Genomic DNA, 15,470 nt, shown 5'->3' with positions numbered 1-15,470 from the left:
AGGTCCTTAAAACTTGTCAGGCATTAAGAATCTCAAAGGCGAACAAACGTATGGACACCAAGAGGGGAAAACCGCCGTGGGGTGGGGATGGTGGTGTGCTGAATTGGGCAATTGGGATTGACATGTATATGACTGATGTGTATAAAACTGATGACTAATAAGAACCTGCAGTATGAAAAAACAAACAAAAAGAACTAATACTAAACTTTCTTTGGGTTATTTGTATGGAAATATGTTAATATAAATGTTTCAGACATTACATGAAATTTCTAAAAATCTTATGTGTTCTGGTATAATGTTATAAGTCATAATTCTAGTTATTACTTTAAAATGTATATCTCAGAAATAACTAAATTTCCTTGTCAATTCCCATTATTATGAACTTTCATCAAATCTTTAACCGTGGTCATTTTTAAGTCTTTTGTCATTTCCAGAGTTCTGGGTGTCTGATGCTTTTGCAAAAATGTTCCTATAAAAGGCTTTCATCTTCACGGAATTCACAGAAAAGACTCTGACAAGTACAGGTGTCTGGTAACTGACTACACTGCTGAACTGAATGAAGCATTTTCAGAACTCTAATGGAAAACGGATGAATTCATAAAAGTGCTAACAAAAGATCAAGATGAAAAAAAAATTAATTACATGGGACTGAGTGAACTGATGAGGATGATTATAATTTTTGTGACTTTCTGTTTCAATAAAAAAGAAAATCCCACAAGGACTCAGAGGCAAAAAATACACAAATCAATTTTCACTGCAAAGTAAAGGAGCTGTTACAGTGGAGGATTCCTGGACTGAATGTCAATATTATGACATACTGTGAGTGTGTTTTGTAATTGCAATCATTGTTGCTTTTGTTGTGGTCATCCATTTACAATGCTTGGTGTCAGTTGATTTATGTCTTGTAAAAATAAAATACAGTGTGTGTGTGTGTGTGTGTGTGTGTGGGAAAAAAAAAAACGAATCTCAAAGGCAATCCCATCTAAGGTTTTTATTTTAATTAGGAAAGAATCATTGATTGCTGCCTAAAAGTTGAAAGCATAAAATTCATTCAAAGCCATTTCTACTGTTCAGTCAGAAAATCTTTTGAAGCATATTTTTTAATAGCACTGTTAAGTTTCTAACTGAGGCAGATGCTACTGGTGCCCCATCCATACTTCCTCACATATCAGCCCAAATTTAACTGTCCAAGATTTCTGGGAGCCTTTTGCTTGTGCACATAGTGGCCTGGGAACACTGGGGAATTAACGTCCCTTGGGAGCAGTCATTAACTTCAAATACCACAGCACACTGTCCCCTTGGAAAGAATAATTTCAATTCATGCAATCTACCTTGGTTCACAGAATTGCCCAGAGGATTAAGCTCTACTCACTCACCGTGGTAACTTGTTTGATAACCCACTGTTTATCAGTTCTCTTCTTTTTTTGGCTTTACTTCTCACATTTCTCTCAATCTTTCTTAGAATTACTTTCCAAATAAGCCATTTGTACTTGAATCCTTATCTCATGAACTATTTCAGAGGAAAGACAATATAAGTTGATACTAGCAGAGGTCTTAGGAAACATGGTCAGGATGGGATTCCAGAATTAAATCATTCACCAGCCATGTGGCAATAAAGATTCCTTTGGTAATTGGCTATATATCAGTGATAACTGGAGTAAAGAAAACCCCTCAGAGGCTACAGCATCAAAACTGCTAAGATTTTTACCTGTAGTGACGGGAACACAATACAGAATAAAGGGGAGGCATCTAGCATTTGAGAAATATGGTGACAACAGTAATTATAGGGGCTTGGAGTTGGTTGCTTGTTAAATTCAATGAAAAAAGTGACAACCTCAGATCAGCCAACTACCAACTAAGGGCAAAGTGTGAAAGCCAGAAGATATACAGGAGCCAATAAAGAGATTCTAATTTTTTGATGTGAGAAGGACGACGTGTGCTAGAAACAGACACAGAATTCGCTTTTGAAAGGCACATAACGAGGCCGCATCCACACACACGGCAGGTTTCTATGCAAAAGTCACCGCACTGATAGGCAAAGAATGGGATCTTAAGAGTAGAATGGGGACATGGGTAGATGCTAGTGAGAACAATGAACTTCCAGATTCCCCTATACCCTCTGGGTACGGAGAAGTAATCTCTTCCTCTTAGAAGGTAGTAGCTTCTCCCATTCCTAGAGACCATAAAAGGTGATGCTCTCCCTTAAGATCTGATCTCATCTCCCCTCATGGCTCTAGGCAACAAAGAGACCAGGTCTCAACACGGCCTACCTGGAAAAATAGTCTCTGTTCCAGGAAAACAGAAAAAGAGAATATTCAACAAAAGAGATGCAAGATCTGTCTAATATGAACAGCAGATACTGGGAGAACATGCCAGGGGATGGATGCTGATGGATCTTGAGGCAAAAAACACCTGGTTATCAACCTGGTGTGAGGGAGCAACTAGCCTGAGATAAGACAACACCACTCCTACATAGGGGCAAATGGCTTAGCTGGTTGGCCAATGCCCTTGAAGAAGCAAGAATCGAAGACCTTCCCCAGAAAAAGAGATCTGGAGAGGAAGCGTGAGGATGGACCTATGGGAGTAGGCATGAAATGTGCAGATCTCTGTCTCACATCAATCCCCACTAGAGAACATTCATACAGAGGAGGTACTGAACAACTGAGTGGAGAGGAGGATTTGTCCATTGTATGCAGCAACTGTCCATAAATGCAGCAGCCAGGTAGCAGAGAAAGAGGGGATATATGTGGGCCTAAAAACATGGGCTCTTTCTCATTAAGTGGGATATAGCTATCGCGATTAGTGAATGGCTAACCCATTGGAAACTGTCCGATGCTGAGTCTTTAATACAGTATCACTCTTCAAAAAGACATTCAACAACTTGATTTCAAACAGATTGTATTCGATTTTATCCCTCTGGAATGGGGTGGCGTCAATTTTGCTTTTCTTGCTATTGATACATGTTTCAGGTAAGAGTTCCCCTTTCCTGTTTGCAATGCCTCATGCAGGATCATTAATCCTCTGGATTCACACACTGTCTATCATCATGGGATACCATCATGGAATCCTACATAATATCTCCTCAAATCAAGCCATCTATTTTATGGTGAAGGAGGCCCAACAACAAACAAATGACCACAGGATCCACTGGGTCTACCATATACTGCATCACTTAGAAACAGCCAGCCTGATAAAACACTGGGATAGTCTCTTAAGTGTGCAACTAAAGCTCCAGCTTGCAGATGACAGTCTTTGAGTAGGAATGTTGTCCTTCAAGGGACAGTATGTTCTTTGAATCATGGTGCTAAGTCCACTGATGTGCTGGCATCAGACTGTATCCACTCATAAAAAGCAATGTTACATTTTCAGGAATTTTTAAATGATAAAGGGATCAATCCAACAAGAGAATATAATACTTGCAAATATCTATGCATGCAGTATAAAGCACCTAAACACATAAAGCAAATATTAACAGACATAAAAGGAGACACTGACGGTAGTGCAATAATAGTAGGGGACTTTAATGCCCCACTTTTATTAATGGATAGATCATCCAGATAGAAAATCAATAAGGAAACACTGGCTTTAAATGTTAGATGCCATCTTTAAGGATCATTAACTGGATACAGTGGACATACTGGACAGGTTTCTAACTACCATCACCTGCAATTTTTTGTTACATTTCTCTCTCTTATGGTCAGAGTCTATTCTGCCCACACATATGGAAGGCTGGTACTTAAAACCACAGCTCACTTGGCCTTGAGGCAGAATAACTTTGAAGTTCATATTCTATACAGCTTCTAGGATACCTCAATAGGATTAAAATCCCTTTAAATTAAATTCTTTTAATTGGCATTCTTCCTTCCTTCCCTTGCCTAATTTCCTTTCATTGGTTGTGTTTCCTGGGATCCTGTCCCAAAAAAACCATTTACAGTTGAATCCATGAGTAAGAATCAGGAGGAAGCGAGATTAAGACATTAACCATATTTAATGTCTGCTGGTTTTATCTAAATTTCATTAGATATGCCAAATCTGTACTGAATTTAATGTTTTTCAACTTTCTTCTTTTGCTTTGCCAAAGATAATATTTTGTTAGCAACCTTTCCAATGCCTTTGTAATAAACAATACTTTTATGTACAAATTAAACTAAATGGTTATCTTTTTGATCATTTTATTTGGGAGACCAAGCAATACATTTTACTTGTTCTCATTTTGTCGAATAAGTCGTGAGCTAACACCCAGGGTCAGATTATAAAATCAGACTGACATTAATCAGAGCTCTTAAGCAGTATCAAATTTTACTAATAATATCAAGGATGCAGACAAGCTAAAGGACTGCTAAACGTTCAGATAAAGCATAGAAAGATCTGGGTATGGAGGGCAGTTCCCCAGATGTTATGAGCTGAACTGTGTCCCCCTCAAATTCCTATGGTGAAGTCCCAACCCCTGGTACCTCCAAATGTAACAGTAATCATAGATAAGTTCTTGAAAGAGGTGATTAAGTTAAAAATGAGGCCATTAGGGCGAGGGTATAATCCACTATGACTTGTGTCCTTATAAGAAGAGGAAGAGACACTAGTCTGCACAGAGGGATGACCATATGAAGTGGTAGCAAGAGGGCAGCCATCTGCAAGCCAAGGAAAGAGGCCTCAGTAGAAACTGACCCTGCCGGCACCTTGATCTTGGACTTCCAGCCTCCAGAACTGTGACAGAAAAATTTCTGTAGTTTAAGCTACCCAGTCTGTGTTATTCTGTTACAGCAGCCTCAGAAAACTAATAGACCAGGTCCTACATTACTGTATTGGAGACATTCCTCTGGGCCCAGATGAAAGCGGTCTCAAAAAGAGCTTTGCAGGGTGAGTATTTAAACTATGAAATATCTCCAGTTTATTACCCAGAGAGTTATATTACCTACTAGATAGTTTTAAAGGAATCCTCCTTCATTGATCTTGGGTTCTATTTATGACAGTTACCCTTAGCTAGGGAATATCCTGCTAAAAGCATTTTTGGAGTGATTCCTCTTCCTCTTAGTAAATATGATTTATCTAGTTACTTGAGGCTCTGGTTGACAAGAGACTATATTCAGTTCCTCTGCCTACTTTTTTCCAGGGGGTACCCTTCCAGTGAAGGGAGTAAATTGACTGTAGGCCAGCTGCTTTACCTTCCTCCCATGTGGTTTTAGAGGTAGATCCATTCTCCTATGTTCAGTACAAAATGACCTCACCACAAATACCTCTTCCCTCACATGCATCTCTATGAATATAACCACTTCAAATGTGAAATTACATCAACCAGGACATGGCCATGAAATTTTCTGCCAAAATTCTATGAATTAAAGTGAGATACAGTAACATTCATTTTGTCCTGTTTTATTTGCTTCAGAGTTCAATGCTCTCTAGCTATGAGGAGGAAAGTCTAAAATGGTTCCTGGAAACAAGAAGTTTAAGAAAGCACATTCAAATATCTATTGGTTCTCATGTTCATAATAAAAAAAACCTTTAAAAACATAATAGATTATGGATATGTGTCCAGTATGAAAAAGGAGCATTACAATGAACAGAAAATTGCCATACGCTTACACTGCCGAGTCACTATTTATTGGGAGTTACAATGATATCAATGAGTACGGGGGTTCACGTCAACTGTTTAAGCACCTCTGAGTCAAAGAGAATATATATAATGTTTTTCCTTCATGTTCATTGCTTCAATCACTCCATTCATGGGTAAATCCTCAAACATTCAGAAAGGACCTTTGTGTGGAAGTATGGGAGAATGAGTAACAAGAGAGGATGGCTCCGTAAGACAGTCTTGTAATAGGACCAGAAATATCTCAGCCTACCTATGACAAAACACTATAAAGTATTTAAAACCAGAGGGAGATAAAAATTGTAGATTTTACTCAGCAAAAATGCAGTCATCATATACTTACTGAAGCTACGTTCACAAAATCATCATCTGAGAGGGTTTCCAACATTTCAGAGACAGATGTTCGGATCAGTTTAAGTGTCAATCCACTAACACTCCCACTCCTATAAAAAAAAGAGTCCACACATGTTAATGACCATGTAGTTAATTAACATCATACACCCTAAGGAAACGCAACTTATGCACTGACTCTAGATAATAATATTCAAATAATTTTGTCTTCAAAAAACCAGTAGTAGAAAAAGTCCTATTTTTGATAGCAAGTAGAAATAAATTACAGAAAATCTTGTCTTTCTTTCCAACAAGCATCAGAATGTATATTTTTCTAACTACAATGATGAAAATTACACGTCAAGTGACAATTTTAAGAAACTGTGGATACTCATGGCATATTCACTTATTGAGGAAATATACACTGAATACCAGCTCTGTTAGCCAAGTTAGTAGTGAGGGTTACAGAGGTTAATAGATACAGTCATTGCCCTAGGGAGCTCATTGTTTGACTTGATTAAACCAATAATTATGAAGCAGCATAATAATTTGATAATAGATTTGTAAATGCAATGCTTTGTTTTATATCCTAAAGTAGATATTCTTTGGGGTTTAGTCTTCATTTTTCTTGTCTCTACATATTTTATGATCCTGTATGACCACATCTATTTGCAGGGCTCATCTCTAGGCAATTAACTTCCACTTTTATGTCTCTAGTTCCCAACTTCTTCCCAGTTTTACTTTTCTAGCTGTTATCAGATGTCTCATCTATGCCACTTTGCTTCTGTCACCCTTCCACCTGAAATTCCACTCTTTCCTCTCCCTTCCCATGCCTGCCTTGTTAAATCTTAGCTATAAGGATTCAATTCCAATTTTATCTCCTTAATGAAGTCTTTCCTGACACTTTAAAATGAAATGTGCTCTCTCATCTATGTATTCCTTCAGTGCTGTGTCATACTTTATATCTCTCACTTCCTACAATTGTTTTAATTTACTGATGTGAATATGGTTTAATTTCACTAATACATCTGAATCATCTTTGAGATCAGGGACCATGTCTTAATCATCTTTGTATCATCACATTGTATATAGGATACCCTCAACACATTTCCATTGAAATAATTTTTAAAAATGGCATTACAACTTCATCTACATTTTTATCCCACTTGGTATCTGACATGGGTTCCAAAGATTTTAATAAAAGAAATTATTTCAGGAAATTAGCATATATCCAATAGGATTATAACATATTGCATTACCATTCAGATTTATATTTCAGAAGAATATCAAGGATTAGCATATGTACAAACTATAATAACTTAATTAAAACAAGATGAAGTTTAAATGCATTGTAACAAATGAAGTGAGATTTAATATTTGTTACATTTGTCAAATTCAGTTATCTTCTCTTTCTCAGGCAAGGTTATAAGATTTTAAACTTATTCAATTCACATTATAATGGAGAAATTTTCAAACGCTGACACTATCCTGTGAAATGAATTTAGTTGCCTATAAAACATTGGATTCTGTTTCTTCCAGTGGCAAAGAACAGATGAGGGTATACTTTTATTCTCTCAGGGAAAATAATATAAGCATTTTATACCTCACGTTTTTAGTTCCTTGGTATTGCTCTTAAAAACTAAATCTCCAAAGCAGGATATATTCTTCACTATGTTCTACCGTTTCACCTTCTATCTTATTGGAAGATTACACACATACGCGCATGCGCACACACACACACACCCTAACTTGAAGCAATGTGACAAAAAAATAAAATGACCAATATAAAAATTCATGAAATTCTTCCTTGTATTTCAGCATTGCCCTTGAGAAATGCCCAGTATTGACATTCAATATATGTAATATTTATCTATTGATATTTTGTGGCCAATCCCGAAAAGATATCTGAATCATTAATAACTAAGTGCCAACTAATTATTCTACTTTTTATGGAAGCAGAAACAGCTTGGATTTAGCAACCATGTACTTTAATATTGTTTAAAATATAAAGCAAAAAACTGGAAGCAAATCAATAATTTTTCAAAAAGTTCAGATTTAGAACCAAGCCATAATTTTCAATTTTGACATAGATTCCTCTCATTTTCAATAAGAGAATTTTTGTTTGTTTTGTTACTGCCTTAATTTGATTTGTCTGGATATAAAAGCCATCATAATTATTCCTTGTCTTTTCTTCAACCTGTTTTCTAGTCCCAACCTACTACTGTTATCTAAAACTCCTCCCTATATTCTCAGTATATGAAAATTACATAATATTTAACTACTCACACGTCAACCAGAATAAGCATGTCTTTAGGAGATGCGGCTCCTTGGATGTACCTGTAACAAATATCATACGAATAAGTTTTTCTCTTGTAAAATATCAAGCATTGATATTTGTTGAACTGCTATTTACTAATCTCTGAGATATTTTCCAAGCAAGGCCCTACTTCCATTCTATCTAGGTAGAAGATGCTCTTTTATTCACAATTCTGTAACATCAACTTTAGAAAAGCTACATTTAACATAAAAATGTCAGAGGCATAATACATAAGGGATGTTCTACAGATATTTATAACAAAGGAATAAGAGATGTGCTTTAATACTAGGAGCAAAAGAAATTAACATCTGGAAGAACATTTCCCTAAAAAAAAAAAAAACGTTATCCTAAATTCCATTTTGCTGACCACAGGTTCTAAAACTCACTCTAAAGAATAATAATAGGGCTTCCCTGCTGGCGCAGTGGTTAAGAATCTGCCTGCCGATGCAGGGGACATGGGTTTGAACCCTGGTCCGGGAAGATCCCACATGCCACGGAGCAACTAAGCCCGTGCACCACAACTACTGAGCCTGTGCTCTAGAGCCCACGAGCCACAACTGCTGAGCCCACTTGCCACAACTACTGAAGCCCTCGCACCTAGAGCCCATGCTCTGCAATAAGAGAAGCCACCACAATGAGAGGCCCGCGCACCGCAACGAACAGTAGCCCCCGCTCACCACAACTAGAGAAAGCCCGTGAGCAGCAACAAAGACCCAATGCAGTCAAAACTAAATAAATAAATAAATACATAAATAAAGAATAATAATAATAAAAACAAATAATAAGATTGTATCATATATTTAAACACACACAAAAAAACCCGGCAAAAATAGATGAGTGGTCTAATCTGACAAAGGGACAATAAAGACTGACAAAGGGACAATAAAGTCATTAAAAACAATATATAATGTTACTTCCAAGAGTTTCAAGTAGTGGTTCTCAGACTTTATAGTATCTTAAAAATCACCTGGAGAGCCAGTTCAAAATGCTGATTTCCACACTCAACCCCAGCCCTACAGATTCAGAATCTCTGCACGTGAAAAGAGACTCAAGGAGAATAGTTCAGCCACTGTAGAGATAAACTTAACTACAGGTGAATGATCCTGAAAACTCATGTTGCCTGGCCACAGGCTGATGGGAAGTGGGGACCTGCCTTCCCCAACAAGAAGAGCTGCATCTGAACTCAGTGTTCTACTTATTGTCCAAGATTCTAAATCTAACTTCTCAGCAGCCTGCCAGATAACTTGCCAATAAGTTTTCAGGCAACATTCAGCACAATTAGTAACTATTCAGCACTATATGTTCATGAAACAGAGTTTACAGCTTGCACTCAAGTTTGTTTTTCTATTAGAAGGTAAAATGGCAGGGTTGCTGGGATATTCCAGTGGATATTCCAGTGGAAGGCAAATCTAGTTCATGTCTAGCATCTTGACAAATGGTCCTGACATGCCTCTCCATGAGGAAGACGGAGGACAGGATATCGTCTGCCTCTTCTAGCTGGGACCTAGTTTCTAAGTTTCCGCCGAAACAACTGGTTCCTGAACCCAAATCATGTGATGTCATAGGCTTTGCCTCCACTCAACAACCCATGGCTCCAAAGCCACTAACTTAGAGAAATATTGTCAAGAATAATATGTGGATTAATAATACCTGGTACTATTATACATGGTTGGTGTTTATGTAAATTGCTACTGGGACGTTTAATAGGGCATTTTAAAAGCCTTGAATACGTTTCTTTGAATCAACTATTATGTCTCTTACAATTTGTCTGAACCCTAGCAAAAAGTCAGAAATAACCTAAATGTCCAATAATAGGGGATTTTTAAAATAAGTTACCATCCGGTCATTCTTTTAAAATGATGGTACTGTGTCTCTTATGAAAAGATATTGATATGAAAGAGTAGGTTACAAAGCACTATATTGTATAACATGTGAACTCATTAAAAAATATAGAACCACACGATTAAACACATTCAAAAAATGAATTAAAATGCACGAGTTTAATAACTGTTTCCCAGTGAGTGTAATTATGATGTATTTGGTATTTTTTGATTCATATGTTAGGAAAATGAGTTTATTTAGTAGTAAGGAACAAATAAACTTTTTTTTTGGAAAAATGAAACATAAGCTATATGACTATAACTAGGGGCAGCTCTTACCTTGGGGCTAGTTCTCATTAGTTCACCACCAGAGGCAAACTATATTCTACTCTACCTAGATGTTGATTATTAGAGCCCTACTCCAAGCAAACTGGGAGACTTTCAATAGAAATCCCCACCAGCTAAAAGAGATTTAGAAATGACATTGACTATAAAACTTAAAGTAGTCCATTTGAAATGCATTTGATGAATCATTTCAACAACTTCATTATCACTGCCCATTGAACTCATCATCTTCATTTAGCTTTAACTGTTTTAAAGTATAAATGTATAAAAAATTCAAATGTATAAAAGGGAAAAAAAGAGGTTTTGAAATAATCAGACAATATTCATCCTAATAATGGGAAGATCCCTTGCAACTTTTTAACAAACAAAAAAAAGAAACCTTATTTTGTCTTTTTCATCTTTTCATGGCTACCCCAAAATTCTTACCATGGTCTCCTGCGTACATCATAAAGGTCAATCTTGTTTGGAGTTCTACTGTTATCAACCCATGGAGAAGCTTAAAAAAAGAGAGAGAGAGAGAAAGTGATTGAGAGACAGCAAGAGAGTGAGAGAGCGAGAGAGAGAATTTAAACTTCAAATAGAGAAGTTAAATCAAACTATTGGGTTGGCCAAAAAGTGCCTTCGGTTTTAAGTAAAAATAAAAGACAGATTTTTCATTTTCACCAAGAACTTTGTTGAAAAACGTATTCACCTTTTTGTTCTACTACTTTCTGCTATTTTTCAGGCAACTTCATAATTTCATTTCCCCAAAATTTTTTATCTTTTTGAGCAAAGAACTGTTCCAGGTGCCTTTTACAGTCTTCCAGAGAATCGAAATTTTTTCCATTAAGAGAATTTTTTAAAGACCGAAATAAATGGAAATCCGAAGGTATGATGTCTGGTGAATACGGCAGATGAATCAGAACTTCCCAGCCAAGCTGTAACAGTTTTTGCCTGGTCATCAGAGAAACATGTGGTCTTGCATTATTCTGATGGAAGATTATGTGTTTTCTGTTGACTAATTCTGGACGCTTTTTGTCGAGTGCTGCTTTCAGTTGGTCTAATTGGGAGCGGTACTTGTTGGAATTAATCGTTTGGTTTTCTGGAAGGAGCTCATAATCGAGGACTCCTTTCCAGTCCTACCATATACACAACATCACCTTCTTTTGATGAAGACTGGCCTTTGGTGTGGTTGGTGGTGGTTCATTTCACTTATCCCATGATCTGTTCCCATTCCACATTATTGTACAGTATCCACTTTTCATTGCCCGTCACAATTTGTTTTCATTACGTTTAAGTAGAGAATCGCATGCAGAAATATGGTCAAGAAGGTTTCTTCGCTTAACTTACGTGGAACCCAGACATCAAAGCGATGAACATAACCAAGCTGGTGCAAATGCTTTTCAATGCTTATTTGGATATTTTGAGTATGTCGGCTATCTCCCACGTGTTATAATGTTGATTGTTCTCAATTAATGTCTCGATTTTATCGCTATCAACAACTGGTCTACCCGACCTTGGAGCATCCTCCAGCAAGAAATCTCCAGCACGAAACTTCGCAAACCACTTTCGACACGTTCGATCAGTCACAGCACCTTCTCCATACACTGCACAATTTTTTTTTGCATTTCTGTTGCGTTTTTACCTTTCTTGAAATAATGAAGCATAATATGCCAAAAATGTTGCTTTTTTCTTCCATCATCAGTATTAAAATGGCTACACAAAAGTTCACCAATTTTGATAAGTCTTTTTTAAATGCACACTGATATGACAGCTGTCACATACTGTCTAACAAAATTGTTTCAAATGAAGTTAAAGACAACTAAGTGCTACTAGAGCCATCTTACAGAAAAAAACTGAACAGACCTTTTGGCTGACCCAATATTAGATTTTATCTAGGAAAGTAATAATTTTAAAAGTCACAAAGCACCAAGGACACATTCTGCTTATCCACAGTAATGTTAAAATGGGAGATACCATTTTTATGCCCTTAACCTTTTTCTTTTTTAAAATTTAAAACAACACAGCAATACAAAAGAAAGTTGTATAAGTCAATTTCTTTTTCATATTATTTCAGAAATAACTTGTTCACAATTGGGATTTTCTGGGTGACAATGAATATGTTTTACCAGGTGTCCAGAGGTTATACATTTTCTTTCTTCTCTACTAACAGAAAAATTTACCTTAAAAGAAAATTTATTTGCCACTAATGAAAACTGTACTTACAATTATTTGATCCTTATATTTTCATTCAATGCTACATTATCTTGGTCTACAAAAAGATTGTTTTTCTTGGATTGCTATCACATAATAGCATAATTTTTTAACCTTATTATTCCCATATTTGATAATGGCCAGCCCATTTGAAATTATCATTTAAAAGTTACATTATAATTAACATAACCGCACAAAAACTTTTCCTGATATTTATTTGGATGATCTGAAGTAATTGAAGTACAGATTCAAGAACCTTCTGTTAGGAGACTTCCCTGGTGGCACAGTGGTTAAGAATCTGCCTTCCAATGCAGGGGATGTGGGTTCGATCCCTGGTCAGGGAACTAGATCCCACTTTCATGCCCCAATTAAGAGTTTGCATGCCACAACTAAGGAGCCCACTAGCCACAACTAAGAAGCACACGTGCTGCAACTAAGAAGCCCGCCGGCCGCAACTAAGGGGCACACGTGCCACAACTAAGGAGCACAGCCCACAAGCCGCGACTAAGGAGCCCAGCAGCTGCAACTAAGGAGCACATGTGCCACAACTACAGTAGCCCACGAGCCACAACTAAGGAGCCTGCTTGCCGCAACTAAGACCTGGCACAACCAAAATAAATTTTAAAAAATAATAATAAACTTAAAAACAAAAGAATCTTCTGTTAGTTTCAGAGTCTTTATCATTTTGCAGTAAACAGAAAAATAGTACATCTAACTGTATTGCTTTTTAAATGCAATTAATTTACACTATTCTAATTAAATATAAAATACTTTTGTAAAATACTTTACAAAGCTTTACACACACACACACACACACACACACACACACACACACACACACACACGCACCCCTTAGACCCAATGGAGAACAATAAATGCTGATGAATTGGATGATAATTTTATGCTGAAGTCCTCCTCTCCTTGAACACTTTTAAACATATGACTCTTTGGAAAATTCCTAATAATAATTCATATGACTTATGCCCTTCAATCTATTTTGCCATTTTATTCATTGAGAAATGATGAAAATTACATAGAACTTTTCTGAGAATCACGTTTATTAGCCAACTAAGATAATTTGGCCATTTAGGATATGTCAAAAACATATACTACTGAGCCTCTCCTTGACTGTGAATTTTCTTTCTTATTAGCAGCTATATTATAAAACAATTTATTCATTTTAAATGACTAATCACATTTATAAGAAACAGTTAAGTTTAAATATAGCACTCCCCCAACAACCATTTACTGATACAGTCAATGCAACTGAAATGGTAAATTTACTTTAATTCTTTCCATTTGCATTTGCAGAAACTTAGAGCCAGTGAGATAAAATGACTTTTTTTTTTTTTTTTTTTTTGTGGTAGCACTAGAATTAAGCTACAAGCATGCAGGCAGACATATCAGTACACTTTCAACTATTATCTAACTCCTCAAGATAGGGTCTTTGTAATAACTACATATTTAAATAACTTTTATTCTTCTTTTAGTATACTGTTATGCTGATTGTACATTTATTGCCTCAGCTCCGAATTCACCCATTTATCTTGTTCTATGAAAATATCTCTGGGTCCTTCAAATATTTTTCTTTTACCCACAAGCACAATCTTAAGCTTTGTCTGCAGATGAAGAAAGAAAGATGCTGAATGAGAAAGTGGTTTTTGATTCCTGGTCTGGTTTGTTTGCTCAAACGCTCTGGCAGCAAATGTAGCTTTCCTGGTGTTTGGCTCCTGCAGTGCTTGAGTATTCTCCAGAGCTCGTGGGTAGCTTCTCCAGACCAAGGCTTCTGGAGAGCTCTCTGGTTCTCCAGCAGTACCCCTGGGTATTTTTGTAGTGGAGAGCCTCTGATGAGACAACAGGAACCTTTTAGAGGGTGAACTTCCAGCAAGTCCTACCAGTGTGACACTGTAGTACCTTCTCTGACATTTGGCGGATCACGACCATGTCCTCTGTAAAAAGATCTGCATCTCAATCCAGGGGCACTGGGGGACCAAAGTCTCTTCCTTGGGCTATTTCTGCCCTATGGGTGGTAGTTATTATATTAAATTATATAATATTTCACCTGCTAGTCCAATATTATTTAGAGTTCTCTATACTTCTAGCCAATCCCTCCTTAATCCCTGCTGTAGTTAATAATTCTTTATTAAAAAATTAACTTTTAGGACTTTCCTGGTGGCGTAGTGGTTAAGAATGAACCTGCCAATGCAGGGGACATGGGTTCGATCCCTGGTCCGGTAAGATTCCACATGCCATGGAGCAACTAAGCCCGTGAGCCACAACTACTGAGCCCGCGAGCCATAACTAGTGAAGCCCACACGCCTAGAGCCCGTGCTCCACAACAAGAGAAGCCACCGCAGTGAGAAGCCTGCGCATCACAACGAAGAGTAGCTCCCGTTTGCCGCAACGAGAGAAAGCCTGCGCACAGAAACGAAGACCCAACACAGCCAAAAATAAATAATTTAATTAAAAAAAAATAAAATTATCCTTAAAAAAAAATTAACTTTTCCTGTTCAAGACATTGTGTTATCTCTCTCCTGACTGGATTCAGACTTACATAAATATTCTGATGAGTTGAGAAGTGAGATTAATCACCACCGCCAATATAATAGTGGCCATCATGAGTTGAAAGTGGTCAAAAAACTGGAATTTGAAAGTCACGCTTAAATTAGATTTCTGAATTTTTTTGCAGAGCACATTCACCTAGGATCTGTTTTCAGTATAACTGCTAATTGAAATGAACTGTGATATATATTACTATGTTCTATAAAATTTATTTCTTTAAAGACAGAAAAAAAGGCTATAATTTACAGTAGGAGCCAGACCATTACATTTTAACATGTTTTATAATCTTAGATGGTTTCTATTTAAAAATATTAAT

General features: G+C 36.8%; 1 protein-coding gene across 4 annotated transcripts in view; it reads right to left on the bottom strand.

Moving 5' to 3' along the window:
• The window catches only part of CACNA2D1 (calcium voltage-gated channel auxiliary subunit alpha2delta 1), a 514,372-nt gene that overhangs the window by 116,914 nt on the left and 381,988 nt on the right, over positions 1–15,470 (bottom strand). For all 4 annotated transcript variants that reach the window (XM_049714933.1, XM_049714934.1, XM_033439986.2 and 1 more), the window contains 3 exons: positions 10,826–10,895; positions 8,204–8,254; positions 5,931–6,030 (listed from right to left, as the gene is read on the bottom strand). In XM_049714933.1, the coding sequence (XP_049570890.1) occupies positions 5,931–6,030; positions 8,204–8,254; positions 10,826–10,895 (221 nt within the window). The remainder of the gene's footprint in view (positions 1–5,930; positions 6,031–8,203; positions 8,255–10,825; positions 10,896–15,470) is intronic.

Source organism: Orcinus orca, chromosome 9 (assembly GCF_937001465.1).
Source record: "Orcinus orca chromosome 9, mOrcOrc1.1, whole genome shotgun sequence".
Lineage (NCBI taxonomy): Eukaryota > Metazoa > Chordata > Mammalia > Artiodactyla > Delphinidae > Orcinus > Orcinus orca.
Note: the sequence above shows the minus strand (reverse complement) of the source record. Positions and strands in the feature narration are given on the sequence as shown.